Below are 17,748 nucleotides of genomic sequence, written 5' to 3' on the forward strand. Positions count from 1 at the left end.
AGCTCCTCTCCTCGCAGCGATTTTAATCCTAGTATTATTAAGTTGCCTTAAAGTAAAAAACATTGTATCATGCATTTAGGGAGCGCAAAACAATGACTAACAAACAAACAATGTCGCATTAACATGTTAAGGACAGTGCATCAGAGGAGAAGCGCGTTTTCCCCCACTCATGTATAAAAGTGCGGCGCTGTCCATAGTGCTGAAATAATTCTATTTGTTGATGCCTGTATTTTCCACTGCTGACTAGACCATTACGGCACTTGGATTTTTCAGAAACTGGACAATTATTTTGTTTTATAAAAGCAATAATCCCATGTGCTATGGACTTAATCCCTGCATGTCTTTCCAATGTGTAAGTTTTCAAGGAGGCTCACAGTGTCGCTGTTGACTCACGTCACCGACATTCAGAGCCTCCACCTCTAACTCACTCCTCACCATTGTATCATAAAACCTTGATCAGCGTAGAGTAAAACACGTCTCAAATGTATTTTTTGCTTGCAGTATTGACATCCATAAGTCATTTCGACCATATCTGCGTTACTTTGCTGATTTTTTTGAGACATTTTATCCACAAGTGAACATTTTTTCATTACATTGCTTCAAAGATGGGATACAAAAGATTCCTGTCGGAAGGCTTCCTGATTGTTGCTGCAATTCTTCTAACCCTGAATTCCGTTTACGGAGATATCAGTTATACTATTCCAGAGGAAATGAAGCAAGGATCTGTGATAGGAAATATCGCCAAAGATCTTGGGTTGGATGTAAGTCGACTGTCTGCTCGCAAGGCCCGTATCGGCACTGAGAGGAACAGAAAACGATACTGTGATGTGAACCTGACCAAGGGAGATTTGGTTGTTGCGGAGAGGATCGACAGAGAGGCGCTTTGTGGCAAGAAGGCTTCCTGCATTTTAAAATTGGAGCTTGTACTGGAAAACCCTTTAGAACTGCATCCAATTAGTCTTAGTATTCAGGATATCAACGATCACTCACCGCTCTTTAAAAATGAAGTGATTAAAATAGAAATCCAGGAATCCACTGCCAAAGGAGCTCGCTTTTCATTGGATGAAGCTCATGATGCGGATATTGGAGATAATGGAGTCAAGGGCTATACATTACAAAGAAATGATCATCTTGTTCTGGAGGTTAAAGAAACAGGTGTACGAAGATATTGTGAATTGGTGTTGGAGAACGAATTAGACCGTGAGAATGAAGAAGAAATTAATTTGCTTCTCACAGCCGTGGACGGTGGTTCTCCTCAGAGATCAGGTACTGTAGTCATCCAAGTCACTGTACTGGATGCTAATGATAATGCTCCAGTGTTTAGCCAGGCCATTTATAAAGCGAGTCTACCGGAAGACTCTCCTGTATATACAGTTGTTGTTACAGTGAGTGCCACTGATGCTGATGAAGGAATTAATGGTGATGTGATCTATGACCTTGATCACGTCTCCGATGTAAACAGCAATATGTTTTCCCTTGATCAAAAAACGGGTGAAGTTAAAGTTAATGGGGCTTTAGATTATGAGGAAGAGTCGTCATATGAACTCCGAATCAGCGCAAAAGACGGCCTTGGATTGGCATCGTATTCCACGTTGAGGATTGATATATTAGATGTGAATGACAACGAGCCTGTTATATATTTACAATCTCTGACGAACCCCATACCAGAGAACGTGTCACCTGGTACAGAGGTGGGCATAATTAATGTGCAGGATAGAGACTCTGAGAATAATCGACAGGTCCGCTGCTCCATTCAGCAAAACGTCCCTTTCAAGTTGGTTCCTTCCATCAAAAATTACTATTCTCTGGTGACCACGGGACAGCTGGACCGTGAGTTGGTGATTGATTATAATATTACAATCACTGCTACAGACGAGGGCTCTCAACCTCTGTCCTCCTCTAAAGTTGTTCAGTTATCTGTAGCTGACGTCAACGACAATCCACCTGTGTTTGAGGAACAGTCCTACAGCGCCTATGTGACTGAAAATAACAAACCTGGCTCCACTTTATGTTCTGTTACTGCTCGAGACCCAGACTGGAGACAAAACGGTACAGTGATTTATTCTCTTTTACCTGGTGAGGTGAATGGGGCCCCGGTGTCCTCCTATCTCTCAGTTAATGGAGACACTGGGGTGATCCACGCTGTGAGGTCATTTGATTATGAACAGTTCAGGAGCTTTAAAGTCCAGGTGATGGCCAGAGACAACGGTTCTCCTCCGCTCAGCAGCAACGTGACCGTCAGTGTCTTCATTACGGATGTGAATGACAACTCTCCTCAGATACTGTACCCCGCCCCGGAGGGCAGCTCGTTCATGACCGAGCTGGTGCCCAAAGCTGCACACGGAGGCTCTCTGGTGTCCAAGGTGATAGCGGTGGACGCAGACTCCGGCCAGAACGCCTGGCTGTCCTATCATATCGTCAAATCCACTGATCCGGGACTTTTCTCTATTGGTGTCCACAGCGGAGAGATCAGGACACAGCGGGACATTTCTGAATCTGACAGCATGAAACAAAATCTCATTGTGGCAGTGAAAGATAACGGGCAGCCCTCTCTCTCTGCCACCTGTTCCATGTATTTACTTATTTCTGACAACTTGGCTGAAGTTCCAGAACTGAAAGATATGTCTTATGATGAAAACAATCCAAAGCTGACCTCCTATCTGATCATCGCACTGGTGTCCGTGTCTACATTCTTCCTGACCTTCATTATTATCATCCTGGGTTTGAGGTTTTGTCGCAGGAGAAAGCCCAGACTGTTGTTTGACGGAGCGGTCACCATCCCCAGCGCTTACCTTCCTCCTAATTACGCAGATGTTGACGGCACAGGAACTTTACGCAGCACTTACAATTATGACACGTATTTGACAACGGGCTCCAGAACCAGTGACTTCAAGTTCGTGACATCATATGACAACACGCTGCCTGCTGACCAGACTTTGAAGAAAAGTCCAACAGACTTTGCTGATGCATTTGGAGAGTCGGAGGGATCTCCAGAGGTAGGACTCTCATATTTCAACACAGCTATGTCTATATATATATATATATATATATATGTGTGTGTGTGTGTGTGTGTGTGTGTATATATATATATATATATATATATATATATATATATATATATATGTATATATGTATATATGAACTACTCACAAAAAGTTAGGGATATTTGGCTTTTGGGTGAAATTTATGGAAAATATAAAAAAAGGTTCACGCTACAGTGATATTATATCATGAAAGTAGGGCATTTAAGTAGAAGCATACACTGGTGATTTCCTCATCTCAAACAATTTCTTGAAACAAAAGCCAACAACAGTGGTGGGTTTACCACAACAAAAAATGTCAGTGTCAATAACTCGTCATGTGCCCTTGAGCATCAATTACAGCTTGACAACGACGTCTCATGCTGTTCACAAGTCGAGTTATTGTCTGCTGAGGCATAGCATCCCACTCTTCTTGATGGGCGCCCCTCAGGACTTTGAGGTTCTGGCGTACAGAGCTCCAGCCTCTACACGGCGACTCAGCTGATCCCATAGGTTTTCTATGGGATGCAGGTCTGGAGAAAGTGCAGGCCACTCCATTTGAGGTACCCAAGTCTCCAGCAGCCATTCCCTAATGATACGACCTCGATGAGCTGGAGCATCAAACACCTGATGTGAATTTTGCCGTTAAACTCCTTGTTAGAGAACAGCAACTTGTGCAAAAAGTACTGAAACATTGAACAGTTGGACATGTGCATTCAAAAGTTTACAGAAGGTCACATTAAGTTCACCTGTAAAGGTTATAATGCATTTTAGGTTCATCCTGAAATTTCACCCGAAAGCCGAATACCCCTAACTTTTTGTGAGTAGTGTGTGTGTATACATACACACACACACACACACACACACACACACATATATATATATATATATATATATATATATATATATATATATTTATATATACATATTTTTGAGGACTGCTCTTCTAATGCTGCAATGTAATATTTCCCTTGCGTATCTACTTACTGAGACAAAACATTTGTTTTTACTATTTGAAGTTAATCCTGAACTTATATAAATCGTTATTGTCGGGTCAAACAACAGAGTTTACGGTTGCATACGCTATGTTCTCTGCTTTCAAGTGAATGTTTTGTCTGAATTTCTCCAAAAGCATGTTTAAAATGATCCGACCTTGTCTTAAGAGTTTTCGAACTACAGGGATCTCCCAAGTAAGCAAACAGATATTTCTGATCAAAGTCAGTATAACTATTTTCGTCTGGAATGGTGAAAGTATTTTTGCAAAGAGTAAATTTTATTCGTTTCATATCTGTGACGAAAAAAAATGTTTTTTTTTTTATCTTGAGCTGTATACTAGGACTAATTCTACTAATGCTAACAATGATACTACTACTACTTCCACTAGGCAACTAATGAATTACACACCAGTTGGATTTGCTCTGGGCAAATGTCATTATTGGTACTGTTACTGCTTTTGTTATTATTTTTAGTGGTAGTAGTAATAGAAGTGATCATAGTATTGGTTTTGTTAATTTCACGCTGAGTATTGTTAATTTGCCTTTCAGAAGCTAGATTTTATGATGCAGAGGGAGAGCTGGAATGCTGTGACAGTAAATTAATTGATGCTTTAAATCCTTGAGGAGACTGGTTAGTCAGGACAGCAGGAAATGTTCGGTATTACGTGCAGTCGTGGCACTTTGAATAGAGCTGGAAAAATTCACAGTAACATTCGGAGTTCTGTAGATTTTCAATCATTAATGTACCTTACGCCCAAATGGGGTGAACTCTTTATTTGGCACCAATGCGAGTTCGTGTCCTCCATGTGCATTGATCTCTGCACTTATTCGCTTTCTATTTTGTAATTTCCAAAGGAAGCTCATCGTGTCGCTGTTCACCATCATAGACTCAGACACAGAGCTCCCACCTCTTCATTATCTCTCTACCCTCACCAGTATATCATGCATCCTTGATCTGGACATGAAAACACGCCTTGAATGCATTTTTGCGCTTACAGTATTTTCATTCTTTAAAGATATTGAAAACATTTGCGCTATATTTCTGAAGAATTGGATTTTCTCACTCACGTAATATTTGCGCTTTCTATATTTAAATATGGAATACAAAGGATTCCCGTTGGCAGGCCTTGCGCTCGGCTTTGCTGTAATTTTTCTGACACTGCATTCCGTTTACGGGGACATCAGCTATTCTATTCCAGAAGAGATGAAGCAAGGATCTGTAATAGGAAATATCGCCAAAGATCTTGGACTGGATGTGAGTAAGTTATCATCTAAAAAAGCCCGTGTTGCCACTGAAGGGAACATAAGACGGTACTGTGACATAAATGTAAGCAACGGAGATTTGACTGTAGCCGAGAGGATCGACAGAGAGTCACTTTGTGGCAAGAGGGCTTCCTGCATTTTAAAACTGGAACTTGTACTGGAGAACCCTTTAGAACTACATCGGTTTAATCTTCACATACAAGATGTTAACGATAACGCTCCTGTATTTAAAAAGGAGAAAATAAGGATGGACATCGGGGAATCCACTGACAAAGGCGCTCGCTTTTCATTGGATGAAGCTCATGATGCGGATATTGGAGACAATGGTGTCAAAGGCTATACCCTACAAAGAAATGATCATTTTGTTTTGAATGTTGACACAAAATCAGGTGGCCGAAAGTATTGTGAATTGGTGTTAGAGAAAGAATTAGACCGTGAAAATGAACAGGAAATTAATTTGCTTCTCACAGCCGTGGACGGTGGCTCTCCTCAGAGATCAGGTACTGTAGTCATCCAAGTCACTGTACTGGATGCTAATGATAATGCTCCAGTGTTTAGTCAGGCCATTTATAAAGCGAGTCTGCCTGAAAACTCTCCTGTAGATACAATAATAGTTACAGTGAGTGCCACTGATGCTGATAAAGGGGTTAATGGTGAGGTGAGCTATGAACTTGACCATGTCATGGATGAGAGCAATGTATTTTCCCTTGATCCAAAAACGGGTGAACTGAAAGTTAATGACGTTTTAGATTATGAGGAAGAGTCGTCATATGAACTCCGAATCAGTGCAATAGACGGCCTTGGATTGGCATCATACGCCACTTTGATTATTGATGTAACAGATGTGAATGACAACGAACCTGTTTTAAATTTACAGTCACTGACTAATCCCATACCAGAGAACGTATCACCTGGTACAGAGGTGGGCATAGTTAATGTGCAGGATAGAGACTCTGAGAACAATCGACAGGTCCGCTGCTCCATTCAGCAAAACGTCCCTTTCAAGTTGGTTCCTTCCATCAAAAATTACTATTCTCTGGTGACCACGGGACAGCTGGACCGTGAGTTGGTGATTGATTATAATATTACAATCACTGCTACAGACGAGGGCTCTCCACCTCTGTCCTCCTCTAAAGTTGTTCAGTTATCTGTAGCTGACGTCAACGACAACTCACCTGTGTTTGAGGAACAGTCCTACAGCGCCTATGTGACTGAAAATAACAAACCTGGCTCCACTTTATGTTCTGTTACTGCTCGAGACCCAGACTGGAGACAAAACGGTACAGTGATTTATTCTCTTTTTCCTGGTGAGGTGAACGGGGCCCCGGTGTCTTCCTATCTCTCAGTTAATGGAGACACAGGTGTGATCCACGCTGTGAGGTCATTTGATTATGAACAGTTCAGGAGCTTTAAAGTCCACGTGATGGCCAGAGACAACGGTTCTCCTCCGCTCAGCAGCAACGTGACCGTCAGTGTCTTCATAACGGATGTGAATGACAACTCTCCTCAGATACTGTACCCCGCCCCGGAGGGCAGCTCGTTCATGACCGAGCTGGTGCCCAAAGCTGCACACGGAGGCTCTCTGGTGTCCAAGGTGATAGCAGTGGACGCGGACTCCGGCCAGAACGCCTGGCTGTCCTATCATATAGTTAAATCCACTGATCCGGGACTTTTCTCTATTGGTGTCCACAGCGGAGAGATCAGGACACAGCGGGACATTTCTGAATCTGACAGCATGAAACAAAATCTCATTGTAGCAGTGAAAGATAATGGGCATCCCTCTCTCTCTGCCACCTGTTCCATGTATTTACTTATTTCTGACAACTTGGCTGAAGTTCCAGAACTGAAAGATATGTCTTATGATGAAAACAATCCAAGGCTGACCTCCTATCTGATCGTCGCACTGGTGTCCGTGTCTACATTCTTCCTGACCTTCATTATTATCATCCTGGGTTTGAGGTTTTGTCGCAGGAGAAAGCCCAGACTGTTGTTTGACGGAGCGGTCACCATCCCCAGCGCTTACCTTCCTCCTAATTACGCAGATGTTGACGGCACAGGAACTTTACGCAGCACTTATAATTATGACACTTACTTGACAACGGGCTCTAGAACCAGTGACTTCAAGTTCGTGACATCTTACAATGACAATACGCTTCCTGCTGACCAGACTTTGAAGAAAAGTCCAACAGACTTTGCTGATGCATTTGGAGAGTCGGAGGGATCTCCAGAGGTAGGACTCACTTATTTTACAGACCTTCATCCGTTTATTTATTCATGTATATATGTATTTATCCATCCACCCTTCCTTCCTTCCTTCCTTCCTTCCTTCCTTCCTTCCTTCCTTCCTTCCTTCCTTCCTTTGTGCATTTATACATTCATTCATGCATTCATACACTCATTGACTCATTCATTCATTTATTCATTATTTTGTGTTGTTATTTTACTCCTAAATCATAGCTTTTTAGTATCTGCAGAATTCAAGAATTTTGAGTTTTTCTTTTAAATGAAACCGGCCTTTCTTAAACTAACTTATATCTTACCTTTTGTTTTGAGAGTGCTCTTCAAACTATAAAGTCAAATTAGTTTTTGTTTGAATCTTAGCCACTGTTTGCAGTTTCTGACAGGAATGTTTCGTGTCTCTGTCAGCAGGCTTAAAAATACGACAGATAAGATGTTTTGATGTTGCGATATCGGCTGCTTCCCGAGTCATATTTTTTTTCTGCTCACGACATCGCTTTTGTTTAACACAAAATAATTTTTTTAATTAAAGAGCAAATATCCAAATTTACGCGGATCGTCTTGGCAAATCCGAGAATGTTCTGTATAATCAAACATTTATGACTGACCAAAACCGATATCACCCTTTTCGACATTTTTCCGCCATTGTAGTGGGTTGAAATCCAGTGTAATAAGGTAATGACGCATACTTCTTAACAGCTCAGTATAATTATTAATGAGTCAGGTTGGGTGATCGGTACTTTACTTGGTGGGACGCAAACAAGACATTATACCGTTATTATACCGTTTCAGTTTTGGGGGCACAAAAGGCTAACCAATGGAAAGATAATTGTGAAGTAATGATTTGGTACCAGTAACCTTTGAATACGATGCACTACTTTACTTGAGGGCACACATGCTACATCAATAAAGAAGCAACTTTTACAACACTTTTAAATTCGTGTGGAGGTGCGGCGCTGTCCATGGTGCTGAAACATCCCAATCCATTCATTAATCCCTGTGTTCCAGGAGCTTTGAGACTATAAAGCTACTTGGCCATTTGAGCAACAAGAGAATGGTGTAGTTCCCACACAATGTTCTAGTTCCCCCAATGTAATATATTCGGTGCACACTAGGCTTCGTCTCCGCATGAGTTTTGCTTCCAATGCGTAATTTTTAAGGGAGGCTCACAGTGTCGCTGTTGACTCATGTAACCGACATTCAGAGCCTCCACCTCCATCTCATCCCCCTCCAGTGTATCAAAAAATCTTGATCGGCGTAGGGACAAACACGTCTCAAATGCATTTTTTGCTTGCAGTATTGACATTTATAAATGATTTCGACCATATTTGCGTTACTTTGCTGATTTTCTGAGACATTTTATCCATAAGTGAACATTTTTTCATTACATTGCTTCAAAGATGGGATACAAAGGATTCCCGTCGAAAGGCTTCCTGATTGTTTCTGTAATTCTTCTAACACTGAACTCCGTTTACGGGGATATCAGTTATACTATTCCAGAGGAAATGAAGCAAGGATCTGTAATAGGAAATATCGCCAAAGATCTTGGACTGGATGTGAGTCGACTGTCTGCTCGCAAGGCCCGTATCAGCACTGAGAGGAACAGAAAACGATACTGTGATGTGAACCTGACCAAGGGAGATTTGGTTGTTGCGGAGAGGATCGACAGAGAGGCGCTTTGTGGCAAGAAGGCTTCCTGCATTTTAAAATTGGAGCTTGTACTGGAAAACCCTTTAGAACTGCATCCAATTAGTCTTAGTATTCAGGATATCAACGATAACTCACCGCTCTTTAAAAATGAAATGATTAAAATAGAAATTCGAGAATCCACTGACAAAGGAGCTCGGTTTTCATTGGATGAAGCTCATGATGCGGATATTGGAGATAATAGTGTCAAGGGCTATACTCTACAAAGAAATGATCATTTTGTTTTGAATGTTGAAGAAACAGGTGTACGAAGATATTGTGAATTGGTGTTGGAGAACGAATTAGACCGTGAAAATGAACAGGAGATTAATTTGCTTCTCACAGCCGTGGACGGTGGTTCTCCTCAGAGATCAGGTACTGTAGTCATCCAAGTCACTGTACTGGATGCTAATGATAATGCTCCAGTGTTTAGCCAGGCCATTTATAAAGCGAGTCTACCTGAAAACTCTCCTGTAGATACAGTTGTAGTTACAGTGAGTGCCACTGATGCTGATGAAGGAGTTAATGGTGAGGTGAGGTATGACCTTGATCACGTCTCCGATGAAAACAGCAATACGTTTTGCCTTGATCCAAAAACGGGTGAAGTCAAAGTTAATGGGGCTTTAGATCATGAGGAAGAGTCGTCATATGAACTCCGAATAAGCGCAAAAGACGGCCTTGGATTGGCATCGTATTCCACGTTGAGGATTGATATATTAGATGTGAATGACAACGAGCCTGTTATATATTTACAATCTCTGACGAACTCCATACCAGAGAATGTGTCACCGGGTACAGAGGTGGGCATAATTAATGTGCAGGATAGAGACTCTGAGAATAATCGACAGGTTCGCTGCTTCATTCAACAAAATGTCCCTTTTAAACTGGTCCCCTCCATCAAAAACTACTATTCTCTAGTGACCACAGGCCCCCTGGACCGTGAGTTGGTGAATGATTATAATATTACAATCACTGCTACCGATGAGGGCTCTCCACCTCTATCCTCTTCTAAAATTGTTCAGTTATCTGTGGCTGATGTCAATGACAATCCACCTGTGTTTGAGGAACAGTCCTACAGCGCCTATGTGACTGAAAATAACAAACCTGGCTCCACTTTATGTTCTGTTACTGCTCGAGATCCAGACTGGAGACAAAACGGCTCTGTGATCTATTCTCTTTTACCTGATGAGGTGAACGGGGCCCCGGTGTCCTCCTATCTCTCAGTTAATGGAGACACTGGGGTGATCCACGCTGTGAGGCCGTTTGATTATGAACAGTTCAGGAGCTTTAAAGTCCAGGTGATGGCCAGAGACAACGGTTCTCCTCCGCTCAGCAGCAACGTGACCGTCAGTGTCTTCATAATGGATGTGAATGACAACTCTCCTCAGATATTGTACCCCGCCCCGGAGGGCAGCTCGTTCATGACCGAGCTGGTGCCCAAAGCTGCACACGGAGGCTCTCTGGTGTCCAAGGTGATAGCTGTGGACGCGGACTCCGGCCAGAACGCCTGGCTGTCCTATCATATCGTCAAATCCACTGATCCGGGACTTTTCTCTATTGGTGTCCACAGCGGAGAGATCAGGACACAGCGGGACATTTCTGAATCTGAAAGCATGAAACAGAATCTCATTGTGGCGGTGAGAGATAACGGGCAGCCCTCTCTCTCTGCCACCTGTTCCATGTATTTACTTATTTCTGACAACTTGGCTGAAGTTCCAGAACTGAAGGATATGTCTTATGATGACAGCAATTCAAAGCTGACCTCATATCTGATCATCGCGCTGGTGTCCGTTTCTACATTCTTCCTGACCTTCATTATTATCATCCTAGGTTTGAGATTTTGTCGCAGGAGAAAGCCCAGACTATTGTTTGACGGAGCCGTCACCATCCCCAGCGCTTACCTCCCTCCGAATTACGCAGAGGTTGACGACACAGGAACTTTACGCAGCACTTACAATTATGACACCTACTTGACAACAGGCTCCAGAACCAGTGACTTCAAATTTGTGACATCTTACAATGACAACACGCTGCCTGCTGATCAAACTTTGAAGAAGAGTCCAACAGACTTTGCAGATGCATTTGGAGAATCGGAGGGATCTCCAGAGGTAGGATTGTAATTTGTGAACAAAATTTTTATACAGTTTTGTTTGACTTTTTCAGCATTTTTTGCCAATTGGTTGTTTTATTGAAAGGACTGCCCTCATTACTGCAATGTATTTTTTTCTTGGCGTGTCTGCTTACTTGATTTTAAATGTTTTGCATGTTTCATTCAAGAATGAATTTCTGAATTAGTTTATATCCTCAAATAGGATTTGTTTCAATTTTGAGGTTAACCTAGATTTTAGCTACTGTCTAAATTGGCGGTTCAGGCAATAGATTTTTATGTTTTCTCGATTTCATTGTATGGTTTTGCAACTATGGCCAAAATAAAAAAAAAAAAAAGAAGAAAAGAATAATGTACCAGGAACGCAGTAAATGCAGTTATGATACCTACCTGACGACAGGTTCTTGTATCTTGTGAGAGGGACAGTGTGAGATGTTACAGTGATCACACTTTGCCGGCAGACGAGACTTGAGGAAGAATCTTACTGAATGACTGCTCCATCGAGATATGCTTGGAGATTTCGACAACTCTGCAGAGTTATCAGTCTTACACTAAAACCTAAATATTAATTACAAGCAGTTGTAATGTCCCCCACACCACTACTACCATTTTACGTATTCACGTCTCTTTTATACCTCTGTATTTGTAGCTATTTCTTGCCATTTAGCCTACAATATTCAAAAAGTTGTTGTCCATATGACGGTTTGGCTTCGTGAAGAAACACACACACACACACACACACACACACACACACACACACACACACACACACACACACACACATATATATATATACATATATATATATATATATATATATATATATATATATAATTTTTTATTTTATTTTTTTATTTTATTTTTTTTTAATTTTATGTCATGAAGACATGTTTAAAACTGTAGCATAAAACAGCGCTTGATGATAAGCTTCAGCGACAACCAGCGACAGGTCATTCGTACTTCAGTGTCACTGTCTGTATTCTTTAATGAGAGTGGAGGTTGTGCGGTTTTTGATACATTTCTCTTTCAGCGTGCTTTCTAAATTAATAATGCAGTAAGCTACTGAATTATTGTCTATATCAAAGACTGTCCAATAGCTTTTGGAGATCTTGAGGTTCCCCTGGGTATGCAAGATAATGTAAGTCACCGCTATGCACCTAAGTCACTTTCTTTGGCAAACGTTGTAGAACTGAAACGTAGGTATTTCAGATAATGTAAGTCACCGCTATGCACCTAATTTCACTTTCTTTGGCAAACGTTGTAGAACTGAAACGTAGGTATTTCATTTCTTTGTTAAAATCCTGGCGTTTGATACTTTTATTTTCCCGTTTTATTGGCTCTGTGTTTGGTGCTGAAACAGTATAAAGACTTGCGGAAAATGTTAACGTCTTTTTGTCTTAATCGTCCATATTGAATACCCCAAAAGGTCGCAACATTTATTATCCTTATTTGCGTTTGTTTTTATTGTACCTTTACATTGTTCTTGTTACACGAGATAGCTTAGGTAATAGCATTCGGGTATGATTCTTTTTCACGGAAAGTAATGACGCTCATTATCACCATACAGATATTATCTCGTATTTAGGAAACAGGTACAGCATTTTGATTCAAAATATGAAGTTGAACTTGATTGTATTCATTTTAATAAAAGATCGGTTTTTCTTTTGCTGTCAGACATAGACTGCAGGGTCGAGGTTTTCTGTCCAGTGTCGATTATGATGGCAGACGATTGACAACTAGCCTCTATAAATGCATACTGTGTGCCTTGGAGCTCTAAGGTTAAACCCAAATTGTAGAATGCTCACCTATCCTTGTCGATGACATGCTAAAGTTGGGTAGCCTTCTCCTTCCTTGGAGCGGCTGAGAGACTGCCACTTGAACCTCCGTAGGGCCATTTAACAAAACCCTGGATCGGTACTTATGTATTGCGCAGGAATGGGAACTGATTTTAGGAGAAGCACCCATATTTTTAACCAAGAACCAATAGCAATTTGTTATTTTGACAGGATAGTAACAAATATTTTAGAAGAAAAAACAAACAAAAAACAAAAAAAAAAAAACAAAACAAACAAAAAAAAAAACAATGCAATCGAAGTGAAAACAGTGATGCATTTTTTGTTTTTATTATCTCTGTCCATGGTCCTGAACATAACTATTCGGTGCGCAATCGTCCTTTGGCAACTGACATTGTTCATTGTGTCATTTATTATCCAATTTTCAAAAATTCACTGGGGAAGCTTAATTGTGTAAGACGTAAATCATATCCTAAAATTATCATATGGTACTTAATTATTGAAACCACCGATACTGTCATAGGTTATTACACTATTAAAATGTTTTTATGGCGCCCAGTCCACATGGACACGAGTTTCGGACGAGATAATGGGTCTATTACTCTTTTATTAAAACATTTCTTGATGTACTGTATACAAACTGAGCACATGTGTAAAGACAGTAAAGGACTCATGGTGTCGCCGTTGACCAGCAAAGCAAAGCATCTCCACCCACTACCACTGCCTTGTATTCGATCATTTTTGTATGTCACAGAATCCACAAAAACGTTTCTACTACTCGTGTGTACAATTGGGGATTGTTTACGTTTAACTGGATTTTGATATTTTTCTGTGATAGTATAGTGTGGAGGTTTTTTGTCTCATGATGGAAGACAAAGGATTTTCAGCGCGAGGCCTGACATTAGGTTTTGCTTTTTTCATGCTACTGCAGCACTTTGTTCGTGGAGACCTGAGTTATTCTATTCCAGAGGAGATGAAACGCCAAGCTGTTATTGGAAACATTGCCATGGATCTTGGTCTTGAGCTGAGTAAACTATCTTCTCGAAAGGTCCGCATTGATTCTGAGGGGACTCGCAAACGGTACTGTGACATAAATTTGAGTACCGGGGATTTGATCGTATCAGAGAGAATCGACAGAGACAGTCTTTGTGGTAAAAGAGCATCCTGTGTTTTAAAAGTGGATCTTGTGTTGGAAAATCCTTTAGAGCTTCAGCGTATCACTCTTAATATTCAGGATGTAAATGACAACCCACCGCTATTCAAAAACAATTTGATTGAAATGGAAATAAGCGAGTCGGCAGAGAAGGGCAATCGTTTCTCAATAGAGGAGGCTCACGACGCAGATATCGGTCAAAATTCTGTCCAAAGGTATGACCTGCAAAAAAATGAAAATTTTATCCTTGCGGTTGACAGCAACAAGGTTGAACTTGTGCTGGAGAATAAACTTGATCGAGAGAGACAAAATGAGATAAACTTGCTTCTTACAGCTTTGGATGGTGGCACACCTCAGAGATCAGGTACTCTCGCCATACATGTTACTGTCCTGGACGCTAATGATAACGCTCCAGTGTTTAGCCAGGCAGTTTACAAGGTTAGTGTGCCTGAAAACTCTCCTCTGGATACTGTAGTTGTTACAGTGAGTGCCACTGATGCAGATGAGGGTGTGAATGGAGAAGTGACATATGATTTCGGGCATGTTTCAGAGGAAGATGCAAAAATATTTTCTATTGACCCGAAAACGGGACAAATTACAGTCATCGGAGAGACTGACTTTGAAGAAGTGACTTCATTTGAAATGAGAGTGACAGCTAAGGATGGTTTGGGACTAACCTCATACGCCAAAGTCATAATAGAAGTTACAGATGTGAATGACAACGCCCCGGTGATATATCTAAAATCAATGACCAATCCCATTCCAGAGAACGTGTCACCTGGTACAGAGGTGGGCATCATTAACGTGCAGGATCGAGACTCTGAGAGTAACCGACAGGTCCGCTGCTCCATTCAGCAAAACATACCTTTCAAGTTGGTTCCCTCAATCAAGAGCTACTATTCTCTGGTAACGACAGGCCAGCTGGACCGTGAACTAGTACCTAATTATAATATTACAATCACTGCCACTGATGAGGGCTCTCCTTCTCTGTCCTCCTCCAAAATTGTTCAGTTTTCTGTAGCTGATGTCAACGACAACCCACCTGTGTTTGAGGAACAGTCCTACAGCGCCTATGTCACTGAAAATAACAAACCAGGATCCACTTTATGTTCTGTTACTGCTCGAGACCCAGACTGGAGACAAAACGGTACAGTGATTTATTCTCTCTTACCTGGTGAGGTGAACGGGGCCCCGGTGTCCTCCTATCTCTCAGTTAACGGAGACACAGGTGTGATCCACGCTGTGCGGTCGTTTGATTATGAACAGTTCAGGAGCTTTAAAGTCCAGGTGATGGCCAGAGACAACGGTTCTCCTCCACTCAGCAGCAACGTGACCATCAGTGTCTTCATAACAGATGTGAACGACAATTCTCCCCAGATATTGTACCCCGCCCCAGAGGGCAGCTCGTTCATGACCGAGCTGGTGCCCAAAGCTGCACACGGAGGCTCTCTGGTGTCCAAAGTGATAGCTGTGGACGCGGACTCCGGCCAGAACGCCTGGCTGTCCTATCATATAGTCAAATCCACTGATCCGGGACTTTTCACTATTGGTGTCCACAGCGGAGAGATCAGAACACAGCGGGACATTTCTGAATCTGACAGCATGAAACAAAACCTGATTGTCGCAGTGAAAGATAACGGGCAGCCCTCTCTCTCTGCTACCTGTTCCATGTATTTACTTATTTCTGACAACTTGGCTGAGGTTCCAGAATTGAAGGATATGTCTTATGATGAAAACAGTTCAAAACTGACCTCATATCTGATCGTCGCGCTGGTGTCTGTCTCCACATTCTTCCTGATCTTCATTATTATCATCCTGGGTTTGAGGTTTTGTCGCAGGAGAAAGCCCAGAATGTTTTTTGATGGAGCAGTCACCATCCCCAGCGCTTACCTTCCACCTAATTATGCAGAGGTTGACGGCACAGGAACTTTACGCAGCACCTACAATTATGACGCTTACTTGACAACGGGCTCCAGAACCAGTGACTTCAAATTCGTGACATCTTACAATGACAACACGCTGCCTGCTAATCAGACTATTAGGAAAAGTCCAACAGACTTTGCCAGTGAATATGGAGACTGTGATCATTCTGTAGAGGTAGGAGGAAACAAACTTTTGATCCACTTTTACACATGAAAATGAATCTAATTGAGTGAGATATGAGAAAAATAAATACATTCAGATCAGCAGTGAGTCTTTAAAACGGATACTTTCCACATTTTCAAATCATTGCCATTTCAGTGTTAGGTTTTTGGTCATTTAACTGACTTTCCAAACAGCATCTGTCTTGATATTTTTATCTGTACATTCTTTTTTTAAAAGGTTAATTGACTTTTGCCATTGTAGTTTTACCAAGGAATGAATTCATGCAAGGAAACTGGAATTCCACCTACAATGACTGGCTTTCATTGAGCTTCACTTGGCTGTTAGAGATATGTTTTTGTTATTTGAAGTTTTAGGGAATTGTAATCTTCTTGGACTTTCAAACGGGTAAAAAACAAAACAAAACAATGTTCTCTTTGTCCTGTCTCGAAGCTCTTTGATCGATTATTAAAAAAAAAAGAATGCAATGAAATAGAAATTACTGACATAGATCTCTGTCCATGGTAACGAAGAAGATGCTATGTTACAGTCACAGTCGAGCTGTCGAGATTATTATTTTTTTTTCCATGATAATGTCATGAAAACCTACTGTTTGAAATGGTACCGACTTCATACCGGTTAGTGTTGTTCAACTACATAGCTTGAGGTCGAGGTATCAATTGCTTTTTTGAGCTGTGTGTGTATGCGACACATTCCACCTTTTGAATGTTGTGTGGTTTGATACAACACATTAATAATTTATCTTATGCTCTTTTTTATGTTAATCCGATAGGAAGTCATCTTTGATTATTTTTCTAGATGACGTTGACATTAGATTGTTGACATTGTTATGAATTACCTGTGATTGCTGTATTCAGAAGATTGTGGTCTTCGAATAATGAGAACCCTTTTCATATCTCTGTATTCTGACTACGCACACACGCCAGAAATACGCAACGCAAATGTCTCTGAAATATGCAAATACTGAACTCCATTTACATCTTCTTCAAGCTTTTACGTAAATAACGTTTATGCAACCATATCCTCGCGTAGTCACTCTTTAGAGTTTTACAATTGGAAAAATATTATTTACGTCCATTTGTTGAAATCCTGTCATTTGATAGGCCTACAGTGTTCCTAATTGATAGTTTCCGTCTGTGGTGCTGAAACAATTTTCAGACACAAGTGCCGAATGTGTTTAAGGGTTTCTTCTTCTTCTTCTTCTTCTTCTTCTTCTTCTTCTTCTCAATATTATTATTATTATCATTATTATTAATTCATCCACACTGTATAAATAAGTAGGCTATCGGATATATGACGTCACACAATTTCTCCTTATTATTTGTATTTATATTTATAGTACCCTTTCTCTTGTTGTTACACGAGCCCTCGGTAATGGCCGGTAATGTAT

At 41.1% G+C, this 17,748-nt stretch overlaps 3 protein-coding genes across 3 annotated transcripts; all 3 read left to right on the forward strand.

The window, feature by feature from the left end:
• Positions 1-605: 605 nt before the first annotated feature.
• LOC115366272 (protocadherin beta-16-like) lies at positions 606-8,533 on the forward strand. The gene is made up of 3 exons (XM_030061630.1): positions 606-3,020; positions 6,156-7,508; positions 8,525-8,533. Exons 1-3 carry the CDS (start codon positions 606-608, stop codon positions 8,531-8,533), a joined length of 3,777 nt encoding a protein of 1,258 aa, XP_029917490.1.
• A 383-nt stretch (positions 8,534-8,916) lies between these two features.
• Positions 8,917-11,322, forward strand: LOC115366273 (protocadherin gamma-A11-like). The gene has a single exon (XM_030061631.1). It carries the CDS (start codon positions 8,917-8,919, stop codon positions 11,320-11,322), a length of 2,406 nt encoding a protein of 801 aa, XP_029917491.1.
• Positions 11,323-13,964: 2,642 nt separating this feature from the next.
• LOC115366274 (protocadherin gamma-A12-like) lies at positions 13,965-16,391 on the forward strand. Its single transcript, XM_030061632.1, has one exon. It carries the CDS (start codon positions 13,965-13,967, stop codon positions 16,389-16,391), a length of 2,427 nt encoding a protein of 808 aa, XP_029917492.1.
• Positions 16,392-17,748: the final 1,357 nt, after the last annotated feature.

The sequence above is a fragment of the Myripristis murdjan genome, chromosome 10 (genome assembly GCF_902150065.1).
Source record: "Myripristis murdjan chromosome 10, fMyrMur1.1, whole genome shotgun sequence".
NCBI lineage: Eukaryota > Metazoa > Chordata > Actinopteri > Holocentriformes > Holocentridae > Myripristis > Myripristis murdjan.

What these genes read in the sequence shown, in the direction of transcription:
- LOC115366273 (XM_030061631.1), top strand. Translation starts at nt 8,917, where the DNA reads ATGGGATACAAAGGATTCCCGTCGAAAGGCTTCCTGATTGTTTCTGTA.
- LOC115366274 (XM_030061632.1), top strand. Translation starts at nt 13,965, where the DNA reads ATGATGGAAGACAAAGGATTTTCAGCGCGAGGCCTGACATTAGGTTTT.
- LOC115366272 (XM_030061630.1), top strand. Translation starts at nt 606, where the DNA reads ATGGGATACAAAAGATTCCTGTCGGAAGGCTTCCTGATTGTTGCTGCA. An exon ending in GACTCTCATATTTCAACACA is followed by an intron (nt 3,021 to 6,155) that starts GCTATGTCTATA and finishes TTAAATTTACAG; the next exon opens with TCACTGACTAATCCCATACC.